The sequence below is a fragment of the Exophiala aquamarina genome (genome assembly GCF_000709125.1).
Source record: "Exophiala aquamarina CBS 119918 chromosome Unknown aczIA-supercont1.5, whole genome shotgun sequence".
Lineage (NCBI taxonomy): Eukaryota > Fungi > Ascomycota > Eurotiomycetes > Chaetothyriales > Herpotrichiellaceae > Exophiala > Exophiala aquamarina.
In genome coordinates this window covers 60,821-77,592 of record NW_013550583.1, presented here as the reverse complement: position 1 = coordinate 77,592, position 16,772 = coordinate 60,821, and the positions used below count along the sequence as shown (strand labels likewise).

Sequence of the window (16,772 nt, the reverse complement as noted above, 5' to 3'; positions counted from 1 at the left end):
TAACAAATACTTTGTCCTCTGCAGGTGCTGTCTCGTTTCGTCATGTAATCCTGTAGTAATTATACGGTACTCTCGACTGTGACACTTTTCTTGCCACTTCTCCACTATCCGTGCTCACGACTTGCCTACTTGACTACCTAGCAGGCACCAGGCACCTAGCACTAAGAAGACCACGGCTTTAGGAACCTCTCCAGCTTCCTGGTGTCTGTGTTGCACAGGGACTAGAAGTCTTCAATGCCCATCTGTCAGGATGTTATCGTTTGTTTGATTGAAGCAACCATACGGAGTATAGTGCTCGACTTTAGTGAACGATGGTAACCCTCAATCCTGCTTCATGCCTCTAGCATCTGATCCTCGCCTGAGTACACTAAGCACCCACATGTCAACCACCTACCCACAGCACCACCGCACATCAATTAAGGGAGTGTTTCTGCGCCCTCCAAGCTAAGTTTTCCGCTTGCATATCTAAACTTGCTTCGACTCCTCGACCTTCTCGGAAGCAGAGGGAACGTGCTCTTCACTTCCATGGCCACTGGCATTGGCCCGATCGAGACCAAGCTCAGCATTGATCTGGGCCATGCGCTCCTGGTCAGCAGCTGCGACGCCGCTTGAGCCGAACACAAGGTCCATTTCCTCAAGCGTCAATTGCTTGGTTTCGGGAACTGTGGGTTGTGTCAGAATTCCGTCACATATACCTTAGTTTGCTCGGCCGGTAGGGGTGTCTTACCGTAAAACCACACAAAGGCGGCTCCAATTGTGATAAGTATCCCGAAAAGGATAAAGGTCCCGTATCTCATATGAACGATCATATCCGGGGTAACTTGACCAACGATAAAGTTGTTCATCCAGTTCGAACTGGCTCCTAGTGCAATGCCATAAGGTCTTGCACTGAGAGGCCACACCTCAGCAACCACGATCCAAGCGCTGTTATGGCCTCGGTGAGCATTGTGCCAGATTTGGAGTTCGACCGCTGATGCTGAACTTACCAAGGACCCCATGACCAACCGAAGTGGACGACAAACAGCCAAACTATTCAGATCAGCCTTATACTTCATCACACAGAGACAACTTCTTACCCATGACAATTGCAGCCCAGCCAGCAGCTTTATGAGTTGGCCATTGGTGCTCATTCTTGGCAAAGATGACCGCAATGATGAAGTGGCACAACCCCATACCCAAAGCTCCGAGCGCGAGTGCCGGCTTACGTCCAATGCGATCGATATACAGGATAGAGGGAATTGTGGCAAGCAGCATGGCCACACCAACAACACCCGTGGCCAGAAGCGAAGTCGTGTTATTGGAGAGACCAAGGGCGCCAAAGATCTACAACAATCAGCTTGTTCCTATTTTCACGAGGGAAACGAACCTGTGGTGCGTAATATAGGACAGCATTAATTCCAGTCCATTGCTATTGCGTGTCAGTCAAGGCTGTCCAGGAACGCGCCGCTTTGACTCACCTGGAAAAACATGGTCACGGTGGCAACAATAACTCGACGAAACATCGGCATAGTCTTGAAAAGCGAGCCGATAGCCACGAACTGCAACTTAGCAATATTCCAGGCAGTAGGTTCTACAAGATGGGGGAAATTGGCTTCAACCGTCCTCTTCTCGAACATCGATTGAGCTTTGATCTCAAGGTACTCAATTTCAATCAGTTCATGGCCAATTGGCATTGATCTCAACGTGGCGAGCGTCCTGCGCGCTTCTTCCTCGCGGCCATGATGAATGAGCCATCGCGGGGTAAAGGGCATGAAGATCATTCCGACCAACAATACGAGAGCGGGCGCAAGCTGCAGGGCCAGAGGAACGAGCCAGGCGGCGTCGGATTGACCTTTACCAGTCCCACCAATGTAATTGGTGCCGTAGTCCTGGATATGTCAGCCCGGTCTTTGTTGTATGAGATTTGGCACGTACAATCCAGAAGCTGATCATGATTCCAAATTCGATAGCAAATTGTTGAACACCAATGAGGAGGCCTCGCAATTCGGGAGGTGAACATTCTGCGACGTACATCGGTACAATCATGGACAGTGAGCCTACACCCATACCTACACCCAACGTTAGAGAGACCTCTGCCGGTTTGTAAAGCTGACACCTACCGACAACAAAGCGACCACCAAGGATTGCGGAATGCCCTGCGGACGTTGCTGTGCACTGTACGATGACACCAAGGATGAAGATGCAAGTATTGACGATGATAGCATATTTTCGCGAGATCAGCTCGGCAAGAAAACCAGAGTACATTGTCCCAGTCCAGGCCCCGAGCTCAAGGATCGATGTGAGCCAACCCTTCTTGGTCGAATTGGTAGTATAGTCGCCCATGTGGTTGTTGAAAGATGTCATTGTCCTATTCAGTGGTCAGCAAGAGCCTCGAACACTGTTGCCTCCTCCATCGGTGGGATTTCGAGCATGAACGGAAACATACAGAACACCACTGAAAACACCTTGGTTGTATCCATAGAGCAAGCCACCGATACAGGCGAAACACGCAATCCCGAACACACGAACATTTTTCATGAGCGCCTGCGGCCCGGCCTTGCCAGCAAGGGCAAGACGACGTTGGAGCGCAGCATCGCTGAATTGGGAGGTCTTCTGTGCAGCAACCATCTTGCAAGTATGATGCAGATGTCTGTCTACAATTGAGATACACTACAACATGGAAACAACGTTGAAAGAAAGCGAGAGGTGATTTAATTGATTTCCTTTCATGGACACAGTCATGCAACCCCAGCTTCAGGCTAATTCTGGAGGGTTGAAGAACATGACCTGCAAAACGCAGCAACTGAGAAGGCGAGCCATGCAGGATCGAGGCCATATCATTGGAGACCAGCAGCGATCCCTGTATTTGATTCATTTTCCGACGGGAGGAGAGCGAAAGGTATCCAAAGCCTGGCGAAGCATTTACAAGCATATTTGGGATCGGCAGATAGCTTCCGTCCTAAAGAAAGGCTGGTCCACAGCCTTAGAGGCTAGGCGCCATACGGATATACGGAAATAATGACTAACTTCTATCGAACATTCCACGGCATGAAGAGGGGTTCGGAGTGCTTCGAAGTGCCGTTATTGACCATGTAATCATGAGAGGCTGATACCCCCTGTTTCCTCCTCATTATTGACACCTCCGCCTCCACATTTTTAGTCGATTTAGCCTAATACCCGACCACTCCCGGGCCTTCTGGTGATCATACTCCTACTGCCTATCTCCATATTTTACCTGCTCGCTTGCCATATTACTACAAGTGCCAACTACATCTCACCACCGGCCAAAACACTGTTTTTCACTGGAAGATTTCCTGTTTCGGCAGAAGACTGGCCCTGGTTGATGATCTGGACTAATCATGTCCTACCGCCATTCCTTCTCTGGGTCGTTCCACCGCCTTCAGCACGTCATAAATGCCAGGGTGTGTGCGTGGGTTGCCGTGCCAAAATCAGTCCACACTGCCACAGCATAAGCTTCTGCTATGCGACGATCCCGAAATGATCCATGCGCTTAAGTGTCACGTGTGCAACGTCGGATTGCGTTGGGGGATACGTATCCGAGTCTGTTTGTTTTGTATCTCAAGGTTCATGTGGTGGAGATACAAACCCACCCTGCAACCTTCCTAAAAGGTATACATAGGCAGAACGGCGAACTCCCGTGCAGCTACAAAGGAATGTTGGAATAGCCGTCTCCATCCTCATCAAGGGCCTCGCCTCGCCTTGCCTCCTCTCCATGCCTATGCCCGGCAAAAATGGTTCCGATGATCGACACTCTTATGCTCATCGTGTGCATGAAAACAACTCGAAAACGAGTCTGTAACCCATATTCGAGCATTGAAAACTCCACACGCGGAGTACAAACAATGCAGATGCAGAGTATGACGACGAGATGTCGTTGAAATGAGCCTGTGACCATGGTTAAATGCGACGCGTTCCCAGGACGGTCGGATGGTTGTGTTCGAATACTTTCTGCCTCCTTTTTCTTGCATAACAGCTGTCATCATGACCGCTCTTTGGAAAGGACTGCTATTCTCGGCTTTTGCTGCTGGCGTTGCTGCTGCTGAGTTTCCAGATTGCAGAAATGGCCCTCTCGCAAACAATACTGTCTGTGATACAGATGCATCGGTTGCAGATCGAGCAAAAGCACTGGTAGCAGTTTTGACCATCGACGAAAAGTTCAACCTGACCGGGAACACCTCTCCAGGAGTGCCCCGATTGGGGCTTCCAGCATATCAGTGGTGGCGTAAGTTTTCTGTATACCATAGCAGATGATCCTCTGGCAATTACTGATTCCTGGCACTGTTTAGAGGAGGCACTGCACGGAGTAGCGAGTAGCCCTGGGGTGAACTTCAGCGTATCAGGAGACTTCTCGCATGCTACCTCATTCCCGCAGCCCATCACAATGGGAGCAGCTTTCGACGACGCACTCATCAACGCTGTAGCAACTGTCGTTAGCACAGAAGCACGCGCTTTCAACAACGTCAACCGATCAGGCCTGGACTTCTGGACACCGAATATCAATCCATACAAGTGAGTGGGGGCTTTCCTAGTTCCCAAAGTTCATGGGATCCTCCGTATCATTTTTGAGTGCTCAAGAGCATTGACTGTACCATTCGTTCTCTGTGATTCTCTTCTCGTGTGTTCTGGAATAGTCTGATACTGACCACTGATCTGGCAGAGATCCACGATGGGGTCGCGGGCAGGAAACCCCCGGCGAAGATCCGTTTCACTTGAAGTCTTACGTGGCTGCTCTAATCGATGGACTTCAAGGAGGCTTCGATCCACCAATCAAGAAGGTGATAGCCACTTGCAAGCATTTTGTGGCGTACGATCTCGAGGTCTGGGAGGATACAGACCGATACAGCTTTGATGCAATTGTATCAGCTCAAGACCTGGCAGAATACTACTTTCAACCATTCCAAACTTGCGCCCGGGATGCTGCCGTTGGGTAAGTCAGTGTGCAACCCATCACCAATCACTACTGAAACAGCCAGATCGATTATGTGTTCATATAATGCCCTCAATGGCGTACCTACGTGTGCTGATCCATATATCCTACAAACCATTCTGAGAGACCATTGGAACTGGACAGGAGATGGCTACTATGTGACTTCCGATTGTGATGCCATTCAAAACATCTATGCGCCACATTACTATACTCCGACACGAGAGCAGGCGGTTGCAGATGCACTGATCGCTGGGACGGATCTGAACTGTGTAAGTCAGACTGCTGATGCCTATGTGGGCAACTGGGTTGATCTGTCGAAAGGGAACTTATTATCAGACTCACCTTCCAGATGCCTATGATCAAGGTTTGTTCAACGAAACCGTGATCGATCAGACCATCACGCGGCTTTACTCTGGCCTTATCAAATTGGGATATTTCGACCCCCCATCTACTACTCCATATCGTTCTCTTGGATGGGCCAACGTTTCGACGCCTGATGCCGAGGCCCTGGCCCTCAGAGCTGCCGAAGAAGGCATGGTACTGCTCAAGAATAACGGCTTCTTACCACTATCTTTGCCCGCCGATCGGAACACCACCATCGCTGTCCTTGGTGGATGGGCAAATGCGACAACTAGGATGCAAGGGAACTATTTTGGTGTAGCTCCATACCTCCATGCGCCATTGTATGCAGCTCAACAGCTCCCTAATGTCAACGTCAAGTATGGCGGTGGGTTTGGGGTTCCGACAACTGACGGTTGGGACGAATTACTCACTGCTGCTGAAGCGGCTGACATTATTGTCGTGGCAGACGGTATTAGTACCAGCGACGAATCTGAGAGTAAAGATCGATATAAGATCGGTTGGCCTCCTGCATCGATTGACGTTATTAACCAGTTCGCGGCGATGGGCAAACCAGTTATCCTCGCGCAATTTGGTACGCAGCTCGATAACAGTCCATTCTTGAGACACCCAAACATTTCTGCAATTATATGGGGTGGTTACCCTGGCATGGCCGGCGGTGATGCTCTCTTCAACATCATTACCGGGAAGACGAGTCCTGCTGGACGACTTCCAATCACTCAATATCCTGCTGAATACGTCGAACAAGTTCCCCTTACGGACATGAATCTCAGGCCTAATTCGACATCGGGAAATCCTGGCAGAACTTACAAGTGGTATGATAACGCCGTCGTTCCGTTTGGCTACGGACTGCACTATACGAATTTCAGCACCTCAATTATTGAGCCAAGTCAGTCCAGCTATGATATCTCGTCGTTGATTGCCAATTGTAGTGGTGGGGTCTCCCAATATCTTGACCTCTGCCCCTTTGCATCCATACAGGTCAATGTGACCAACAGCGGTGAAGTTGCATCGGATTTTGTTACGCTAGGATTCATCGCAGGACAATACGGTCCCGCCCCTTACCCCATCAAACAACTTGTGGCTTACCAGCGGTTGTTCGATATTTCTGGCGGAGGAAGCTCGACAGCAACACTGAACCTGACACTTGGAAGTCTCTCGAGATATGACGAGGACGGCAGCCAAGTGTTGTACCCAGGAGAATATAGCTTGCTGGTCGATGTACCTACACAATCCGTCTTGCATTTCACCTTGACTGGTGCTCAGGCAGTGTTGGACCAATGGCCTCAGAACCCAGGCATTTGAGACTAGTTAGTAAATTGATGTTGGAAGTCCAGGTCATGGAAACGCGAATAATATGCCTAGGAAAAGGCGTGCTGTGCGTAGCACAAGCTATCTGTACTCCTCCGGGCAAGAATACAATGATACTCAAACTATTGATGCAACTCAACTTTACTTACGGCAGTCTGCCTTGACTCGGCGCAAACGAAACTGCGAATTCCGACAGAAGTTTAAAACTACTGTACATCACAGCAATTGGCAACAATTCATGATTGGTAGATTTACACAGCCACAATCGGCCCACGAGTATCCGTATATTAAGACTGCGGGTCTTGTCCAAGACCCTAGAATGTCAACTCTGTCTTCTCGTCAACATTGTTCTACTGATCGATACCCCGCGATCGATCACATGGCCAAATAATTGCTAACTTGTCATTATTTTTGAGGAATTCAGCGCCCACGTTGCTTCGCACTATATCTTGAGTTCAGCACTATAACCTTTAGTTCGACAAGCAAACAAACGGCGCGCTCTAGGATCAAGGATTATCCTCTTGGTGCATGATCTTGAAGATTCGAATTATTTGGCTTCTTACATCACCAAATCCGCGATTCCCAGAGAGGTCAATCGTCCGGATCCTAAAAGACTTAAACTACAAAACTGAAGCGAGCACAACCCCCATCTCATTACACAATGCAAGCCTAGTCGGAAACCTTGCTCGTTGTCCCCGCTGCCACAAGATTCGTGGACAAAGGTTTCCCCCATTGGTCGTATTGGAAGCCGTTTTCAAAGCCAAAGAATCGATACCACGACGTCACCCTCACGACGTGTCAACTTTGCTTCGCCGTTGCATCCTACCCTGGTCCTGGTTCTCTACCATCACTGTGGCTGGGCGCAGGTGAAGACTTCGAACGAGCGTTGGGGCGGTATGCCACGACTTCTCCCTGGAGGCACTGCACCGACACATCATACTGCGGGCCAACGCCGCTAGGGCTGGTGGTTCAAGGACAGGACCACATCCCCAAATCATATCGCTACCTACGAGTACGTCAGCTTTGCAAGTTGCCTTCTTCAGCCAGCTTAGTTTTGCTCTGGCCATTAAGAGCTTCCCATTGCCCCGGTTGCTGAAGCCAAGATACAAGGCACGTTTCTGAACCAGCCATTACGCACCGTCACGTGGGGCTACCTGTCTGCCAATTGGCTCAGCCTTGCCTTGACGTCGTCGCTGTGGGCATTTTCACCCTTGCGTGTCAGTGAGTAGTGATCTCCATTGAGACTGTCTGACCCAAAGGTAGTCGGTCGGTGAGGCGCCCTTATTTCAAGCCGTCGAAAATGGGCCTGTTCAGCTCGCTCAAGGGCAAACTCGATGTTGGCGTCGACGACCCGGCCCAGCAACCAAGCCGAGAAAACTCAGCTCATGACGGCTGGTCGGCTACGCAGGAAAAGCGTCGTTTATTCGGCCGTGGAGGGAATACACAATCATCGAAGAGCGAGCAATACGTCCCGCCATCTGGCCCACCACCGTCTCACCGCACCCAGGGAAAGGGAGAGGGGACTGCAGGGTTTTCGCCCCCTCCAGGGCCGCCGCCGTCACATTCAAAGCACGAACAAGATACATACGCTCCGCCGCCTGGTCCGCCGCCGTCACAATCCACGAACCCGCCGCCGTACCATGACTGGACCGTAATCCCAGACACGGCTCTTCTCCCACCACCACCCGCGCTGCCACAAGACTACTCACCCACGAACAATGCAAGTTACGACTCGGCTGAAAGGGCACACGCCTGGTGTGCCAGCAACCCGTTGTACACGCCGTCAATCCCGAGCTCTGAGCTCTACGCGCTCGCCACCGCCGGACTCCTCAGCCTAGAGGCGCCTCCACCGCAACTCTGGACCGGATCCCAACTCCGCCAGGCCTCACCGAGTAGCTATCACGTCAAGACAGTCAAGAAACAACAAGACGCGATCATCCTCTCTACCATCCCCCTCTACTTCGCGGCCAAGGACCATCCATTCTTGACCGAGCGCCCCAAGACAATCTACTTCGAGATCCGGATCGTCAACATCGCGGATGCAAACTCCGGCATCGCCCTCGGTTTCGCAGGCAAGCCGTACCCGCCGTGGCGGCTGCCTGGCTGGCACCGTGCGAGCCTCGGCGTGCACGGCGACGATGGGCGACGCTTCGTACACGACCCCTGGGGCGGTCGGGATTTCGTGGCGGCGTTTCAAGCAGGCGAGACGATTGGGATCGGTATGACGTTTTCGACCGAGGAGTTGAGGTTGCCGGGGGCGGAGGGCCGCGTTAAGACTCGGGTGTTTGTCACACGGGGCGGGAAGAGGGCGGATCGTGACGGCTGGGATGTCGACGAGGAGCGTGACGAGAGAGATGAAGGCGTCGATGGCCTCATGGGTGAGGCTGACCTTTATCCTGCGATCGGCGTCTTCGGAGGCGTCGAATTCGAGATTAACCTCGGCAGGGAGGGCTGGTTGTGGCGGCCGAGAGACTAGGTGACCAGTCCGTAATTTCGCTAGCCAGCATGGCCTGTCTACTATCTGCGGGTGTGAGACTGTGAGACCAGGTCGCAGGAACTGCACCGCTGGGCTGCCGCGACAGAAGCCGGAACTTTCGGTGTCTGTCATGACTTGTGCTTGCTTGAGGGGAGATTGCCAGCCGTCTCATTTGGCGACACACCGCGCGCTGTCAGACTCTTTTAGGGTTATGGATAGAAAGGCACTGTTGACTATACCCTACTGAGGTCCGGCACTGACTGGCTGACTACATGGTCATGGCATGATCTCTACAGCCGATGTGGAATACTGCAGGAGCGTGAACAGAATATATAACACTGTGAGAGGAGGCGATTCTACCTACCCTCGGTATATCGTAGAGAGGAATCCAACCCATGGGATTTCGTGCAATGCACTAATGTTGAGTTTTGTTTGTCATGGGATCAATGCATGATGTATCCTTCCTGTTGCCCTGAGCTTTGGTTGCTGCGTCGCACTTGACACACGAAGCTGTGGATGGAAACAGCAGAACCTTGCAATCCATTCTGCCTCGTGCGGAAGTCGATCACCATAGTCATGCCGGAAAGAGATTGGCGGCACGCTCTGATCGAGGTGTCTGACGCCTTGCCCCATGCTAACGTCGACACGTCTTTCGAGTACAGATGACCTACCACAGGTCTGAAAGCCGACTGGCCCATGGAGAATGGTGTTACATCTGCCGCGGAGCATGGGACGCAGGCAAGGAGAGTACGTGAGATTTTCTTGTCGTGTTTGACCTACGGAGACAACATTTCGTTAACCTTTATTTCGTCTTGCAGACCTGCGCCCCCATTGTAGATGGCACTGGATTCTGGTTGCAGTCGACTTGAGGCAGATCAAATATGCATCGATAGTCAGTCATGATAGCGGGTGGTTAGCTTTTCGAAGCTCTGCACTGGTCTTTCCGTGTGAGAAATTTGTGCAACGATGTCCGTGCTAATTAGCCCGATCGCAAACCTCTATTCAACATCACATCGATATACGTGACGAACATCCATGATTAAAGTTTTAGATCGAAGCTCTTATCTGGCATTTGGAGGTCTCACAATATCGCCGGCCAACGCAGGGCCTTTTAAAAGTCCCACTCACATCTCTGCCTATAGTCATCTTGGAAATCTTCAGCGGGATCGAGCAAGCGTAGTCCCTTGAGTCTGATTCTGTGAATGCAGGTCCATGCCCTCGGAGCCCAGGCCACTCAATTCTTGCAATCTCAACGGGTCCCATGTTTGTCGGTGGTGTGAATAAGGTCCCAAGCATGGCAGCGGAGCGGCATCGGGAGGCGCCTAGTCTCCGGCTCAGAAACTATATCACAATCGCGTGTGAACCAGTTGCGCAAGGAGGATAAATCTTACACCTTCTGGTTTGCAGAGCTGGCTTATCAGGCCACCTTGCTCGAGTGCTGTAGACTCTTTCATGATATGTATTCTAATTAGAGGTGATGGTGTGTGAGCAGTGAGCGGCATAGGGGTGTACTGAGGGAGAATCTCGGACGCTTAGGTGTGGGATAGTTTCGTCTTGCTTAAAGGATCCCCAGGTTGTCTGAGGCATAGATGGGCACCTACGTCCCCGGTTATCGTGGTGATTCAACCCACCGAGCATCTTCTGTAGTGATACATCTTGCCTTGTGTTTCAAAACAATATATGAACCGATCGAATAATGACGTCGCTCGATGACAAAATGGAGGGAAATACAGGAAGTTGGACTCGCGGGTTGAAAGCTGGATAGGAAATACATCAGCTAATGGTCCAAGGACATGTATATCAAGATTCCGATGTTTGCAGCCATGTTTCCTTTAGATAAGTCTAGATCTAGAAACGTATCCGCTCTGGGAAGGGGTGCTGCTCGCTGTAGGCGAAGGTATGTTGATGTTGTGCAGATCGATCTCTAAGCGGCTCCTCTACCTAGGTCCTAGATTATGCAGATAGTAAATGCGTGTTGCCCTCAAACTTGAAATACTTTCCATTTTTGAAGGGGCAGAAATTTGAAGGGAGGGAGTCATCGAAATGAGTAAATCAAAGCAGATAGGGATGTTTCTGAATGAATAATGACAAAGATCTGTCCCAGCGGAATGAAAAGAAATCATGAATCGGGAGGAGACTGCGCTTTCGAGGGGAAGAACGTATGATGGACATGCGCGACAAGGAGGCTGCAGCTAGTGATAGCCTCCGCGTAATAAATAAAATCGGTGAAAGTGTCGGGAATGGTATGGACCTCGTCCCGGCGTGCATAGGGGCGCGTCAATCCTACAGAAGCAATAAAGAAGTAACCATTAAGCCACCTAGTGTTCTTAAAGCCAAACTAATGAATCTTCTCCAATGAGCAGCTGTAGTGAAGTGAAAGATGTTCAGGGTACGTTGTTACTCCTGCTTCCTGCAGGTGGTGCGGGATACGGGCATCGTTGCAGCTGCATGGTACCCATTGCTTTGGAATCTCTCGCAGCAAAGCGTCATCATCCAATTGCAGATGATGAAAATTTCACAGAGAAGGGTTAGTGCTCGACGAAAATCGCGGGCGTGTTTAGGTGTGGTGGCAAGAGCAAGTATAATTTGCCTCAGCCAAATGACTGCCAAGAGGATGTTCTGTTGAAGGGACGTTGTCATTCTTCGTTGCCATTTGGCCGGTAGCTCAATGGTGTGGTAGGCAATTCACCAGTCAGAAGTCGAGCATGGGAAGCATTCAGTTCTGTCGAGGCTCCCAGGCTATGGTTGCACAGCTAGGATCTAGAACCGCTTGCTGCAATGGACGTAGTCATCCGGGATCTATCCAAGACTCAATGACCTGCATGACATGCACTGACTGCAAGGTCGATCTTGTGCAACGGAGCACAACACGCTGCAGGAACGAGAGCTGGCACCCCAGAGATATGCCACCATGTTTGGTTAAGGGAACGGTGCAACATGTGACTCAGTGGGAATCTCGAACGGGTTTCCCAGTAGAACCATTGTATAGCTTGCAAAGTTCTAACCTGTCTTATTAGCACCGTGCTAATACAAGCATTGGCAGTGCCATCGCCAGGGCGCGACGCTGTTGCAGATCGTCAAGTTCGTATCTGCGGGTTACACAACGGCGAAACCCCAAGATGGCGGGGTATGTCAGCGAGCAGCGCTACACTCAGTCGGCATGAAGTCGAGTCCTGAATACGTGTCCTATCCAAGACAACATTTCTGTTATTCGGAGCCATATTGAGCAGTGTACAGTTGGGGCGTTATACCATTCTGAGGTCCGATCAGAATTAAATAAAGTTATATCACATAAGAGGCGGTGACAGGGCCTGTGCGAATATTTCAAGCGTCGAGGCACTAAAAGGATGGGTTGTCAGTTGATCGCGCTTCGGGCCGTAGGGGATGCACGTTTATCGAGATTGAAGCCTTGTACGGAGTACCGAGTCCTCTTCTACTTCACCGCCAGTCTTGCGTCAAACCACGAGGGGATCTAGGGGCGAGAGCAATGGCGGTGAAGATGTCAAACCATGCACATCATTCCCCGTTTGCATGAACCATGGATTGTCGATCTCCCGGTGAGCGCATGGCTGAATCATTGAATTTTGAAGATGGCAATTGATGTGTCGCATTTAAGCATCAGAAATGCGCTGGGAGAATTGTCGCCGTTGTGGGTTGTGTCCAGCACCAGGAGTCCGAAAATTGTGGGAAGAACGATAATCGTAACAATCCCGCTTTCCACAGCGTCCGCGAGTTACATCACTGCCAAGATTTACGGATGAACTTAGGCCACGCAAATGCACTGCATGTTTTCTTGTGTCGGGCAAACAATAATATTTTGTCGTTAGCATGCATCCCACCCTCTCTCCCACTTTGGAAGAATGATGCAAGTACGGAGACAACGCACTTGCTTTCTTCTGTGAGGGGGCGTGGTGCGCCTTGCTGGCAGATCGCTCAGGAACCGTTGGATAGCCCACGATGCACCTTGTTTAGGCGCGTGAATAACAGTCATGCATTGCTATGCACCCAGACGCACTGGCTTCGGGGGGAATAATGGCCCTGGCTTCCGGAGAACACGATCTATCTGTATCTTCATTCGTAGTCCATCAACGTCCTGCCTCTTGAGAGCGCAATCTCCGCCTACAGAATGTCTTGTGATTCACAAGAGGCGAATTGCCGGGTGCAGTCATCAAGCACTGGGCAGATCGGGCATGTCAAGCTCGTTAACATGATGACCAGGACATTGGAAAGAGGATCTGAGAAAGGCGGACTGTGCTGGTAACGATTGAGAGAAAATCTCCACGGTCTGCAGAAGTGGTCACAAGAGCAGTCGATCAAGAAAGTAGAAAGTCGCGCAGTACTGTCAAGTGATCATGCATTGTACATCAGCCAGGTTTGAAGACTTGATATTCGTTTCATCAACAAGAATGGTTCGAGGCGCCGGGGGGTACATCTGGGTAGTCGATGTGAGTGATGGAGCTACGTTCAGCCTGCTTCAATACGCCCGACATTGCTCGCCAATGCTGACTTCCTGCCAATTGTGCCTTGACAAGGCATGACTGCATCAACGTACTTGGAGCAGTGTTTGCAGAATTGCTACCTGCAATGTACAATGCCGGATTGGTCCAGTGGCAATATCCCGCATCAGCTGGCTGAACGGAGTGCTCGATATCTTGAAAGCAATAATGCCAACTATAGTGAGTGGTTAAGCGAGATTCGATTCTACTAGAATGCATGACGATAGACTTGAGCGTAGACCTAACAGGCCCCCCTGGAGGGCACACGACTCAGCAGTAAGGATTGAAGAAAGCGTGGGATATCCGCGTTCAAAACCGATCTTTTCACAGTTGATAGGCGATGCGGGTCAGAAGATGACAAGCACAACCATCAGCTCTTGGTTAGTGCGCTGAGTTGTCTTGCACTCGACCCAAACAATTCATAGCTGCATTTGGCGAGTCAACATGAGCGCAGAAGGTCCCAGGTCGTTCCTACAGACCTGCTATCATTATTCAGATGGTTTAATTGCCTAGGGGTATGATGTCGATGTGCGAGTACTGCGGTTTGCACATGCCTCGACCAGTTCGTTTCCGAAACCTGTTCGTCAAGCATCGCGAAATGTTGTAGGAATCAGGAACCATGCCTTGTGCTAGGCTCGAGCTAGCTTCGAGCTAGCTACCGAGCCTTCCAGAGAGACATGTGATAGTTCCAATTAGCATTCACAGAAGAAGAAGAAGCAGTTGAATTGGCCGCCCGCGACAGTCTGAGTCAAGCTGCATGCAGCAAGCTGGGGATGGATTTTTGATGGTTTCGCTGTTGCTACGCGAGAGGTTGTCTTGCTGTGGGGTGGGAAGCCGCTTGAGACGCTAGGATGAACGCCACCATGCGCCCTTATGCAAGTCTTCTGTGGACCTTCCAAGCAGGACCCCTCCCTCATCTGAGGATTGTACAAGGATGTGCCTGCTCACACCATGCACCCATCTTAACATACTTGTGGATTGTGGCATTGGGGCAAGCAAGTCCACTTGTCCCCCACTTCGAAACGAGATGAACTTTGCATGGCCGGCAAGCCTCGCTGTTGCAGCAGGAATGGCAGGGCATTCTCAAAAAAAGACGTGGTCTGATGAATCCCCAGGGGCTATGATTGCAATACGAGGTACCCAGGATTTACGAGTAGCCAGGTGTGGCTCTGGGAACATGAGCAGTCGAATAAACGATTTCGGTAGCGCCATGTTATCTAATAACACGCAAGTGCAAGCTGGCATCTATCAGTGGATCTCGAAAGTTAAAAGGACTTGGAGGGTGAAAGTGGCGTTTGGCCAAACCTACTTCCATGTCCAGTTTCGACACCAGTGCTGTTTTTGGGACGGGAGAATAAATGCAGCAGAAAATAGATGATTTCAAGAGCAGTTCCTGACGATTACCTCTTCCACTTCCTAGTGTCCATGTCCGAAATTCAACCAGGATGTCGGGGGCCGATCGGCGAGGTGGGTTGGCGTGTAACGCTTCGATAGGGCCCATGAGGTGTGAGGAGGAACAACAATCTTGTCAGCCCGGGCTTCGGCGCAGAGTATCCAGGAACAGTTCGGCAAGGACGGGGCGTATGAAAATCTGCACAGATGGTCAGCAAAAAGAAGGGTAGCTCATGCGAACGTTTGCGAGAACCGAAACGAATCCCGGTTAGGCTTGTAGTCGATTTGCCATGGGTGTAGGTACTGGAAGCAAACCGTCCTCTGTCCATTAACTATTTTGTATGAGTGAGCAGCGTTTCCAGCGTGCAGGTGCGGCCAACGGGGATGGCTGGGCAAGGGACATGGTTGAGATAGCCCCCCGAAATGATAGATCGCTGGGCTATTCAGATAGAGGTTGCGGGTGATTCCGTGCTGAGTGGCATTGCGCCATCTGGGGGGGCGGGTCTGAAAGGCACAGACCCTCCGGTGATGCACAGTTCCATTCTGGGCTGGACCCTTGCCTAGGCTGGTGCAGCTGATCGCGAGAAGTGCGAGGAGGAGTAGGAGGGGCAGGCCAGAGCGGGCACGGGCAGAAACTGAGTTTTTAGATCTCGCTCGTGGCTTCGACTATTCAGGCTGCTTTGGGGGTGAGGAGCCCCTCGGCGCTGCTCAGTCCTCACTAGTTAGCAAATCTGGTCATGCCATGGTTGAAGAATCTGGAGAAATGGACTGTCTAGTGACCCCGACCTTCGACACCAAGTGTAGTTCCTCCCAGCGCAGATCGATTAGCTTTTGATCTGCCTGAGGATTCGAGGAGGTGCAGCATCAAGTGCTTGCTGAGCCTCCGGAAGATCGAGCCTCTTTGTCCTAGTTCGCCAGCAAGCGAAAGAGTTGGCGGATTGGTGCAACGCAAATGGAACGGAGACACACGCTGGGCAAAACGATGAGCGAAATCGACAAAGGTTTGGCGAAGATGTGGGGCGGAAGGCGGGTGAGCCGTGAGAGACGAGCAGACTCAGGACGCAATGGTGTGGAAAGGTCGTGTCAAGACTCAAGACTCAAGAGGAGCAGAGACTAGAAACAGGTGGACTGCACTGGTCTTTAGGCCAATTGCAATTGACTTGCTGCGAACCACTTGAATCGAAGCCCTATGGCGATTCGAGCTTAGCATGTGCTGCACCCAAGTATGATGGCTTCGATTTGGACGAATTGGTAGAGAGGGACAGTTTGTTTGCGACGTAGTCTGATGCGAAGGAGACGACTAGTGGGGCAGTAGACCACGAAAACTCTTGAGCCCAGTGGAGCAGTTTACGTTTCCATTAGGGCGGCAGTCATCAAGGAACAGAGAATTGAACCGGCAACCTCCAACTCGTGCTTCTGCTGAGGGTTCAGGCAAAGCAGCGAAACTGTTGAGAGGGACCGCCAACGGGCGAGGGGCCAGGTCGCCACTGGCCCCTCTCCAGAGATCTTGCCGGTGAGTGGGTGTGTCGTAACGGCCAGTGACACCAACAACAACGGTGAATTACTGTGTCGACATGGACTCAGGGACTGGGCAGGCTGGAGGCTCCCCGGTGTGCCGCTTGGGAACAGTCAGCGGACGGAGTACCGAGTACGTGCAGCAAAGCGATCATGACAACATGGACAGGGTGCGCGATCTCAATTTAAGTTTGGCGCCCCGGCAGAACAGGCTGTGTGAGGCCTGTCAGCGCCTGGATGGACGCCGCAACGCCGCAGCCAAAAAGAGCCAACCTCAGGGTCATCTGCTTGAAAC

General features: G+C 51.2%; 3 protein-coding genes across 3 annotated transcripts; 2 read left to right on the top strand and 1 right to left on the bottom strand.

Annotated features, from left to right (window-relative positions):
* Window positions 1–465: 465 nt before the first annotated feature.
* A1O9_06703 (uncharacterized protein) lies at window positions 466–2,607 on the bottom strand (the record flags this gene model as incomplete). Its single annotated transcript, XM_013403652.1, has 9 exons — window positions 466–662; window positions 728–924; window positions 987–1,029; window positions 1,077–1,323; window positions 1,367–1,408; window positions 1,458–1,868; window positions 1,915–2,048; window positions 2,100–2,347; window positions 2,426–2,607. 9 exons carry the CDS (start codon window positions 2,605–2,607, stop codon window positions 466–468), a joined length of 1,701 nt encoding a protein of 566 aa, XP_013259106.1.
* A 1,374-nt stretch (window positions 2,608–3,981) lies between these two features.
* On the top strand, window positions 3,982–6,592 carry A1O9_06702 (uncharacterized protein; the record flags this gene model as incomplete). The annotated part of the gene is made up of 5 exons (XM_013403651.1): window positions 3,982–4,222; window positions 4,287–4,509; window positions 4,658–4,927; window positions 4,974–5,196; window positions 5,264–6,592. 5 exons carry the CDS (start codon window positions 3,982–3,984, stop codon window positions 6,590–6,592), a joined length of 2,286 nt encoding a protein of 761 aa, XP_013259105.1.
* A 1,306-nt stretch (window positions 6,593–7,898) lies between these two features.
* Window positions 7,899–9,074, top strand: A1O9_06701 (uncharacterized protein; the record flags this gene model as incomplete). Its single annotated transcript, XM_013403650.1, has 1 exon — window positions 7,899–9,074. The coding sequence occupies one exon, from the start codon at window positions 7,899–7,901 to the stop codon at window positions 9,072–9,074; it is 1,176 nt and encodes a 391-aa protein (XP_013259104.1).
* Between the last annotated feature and the right edge of the window lie 7,698 nt (window positions 9,075–16,772).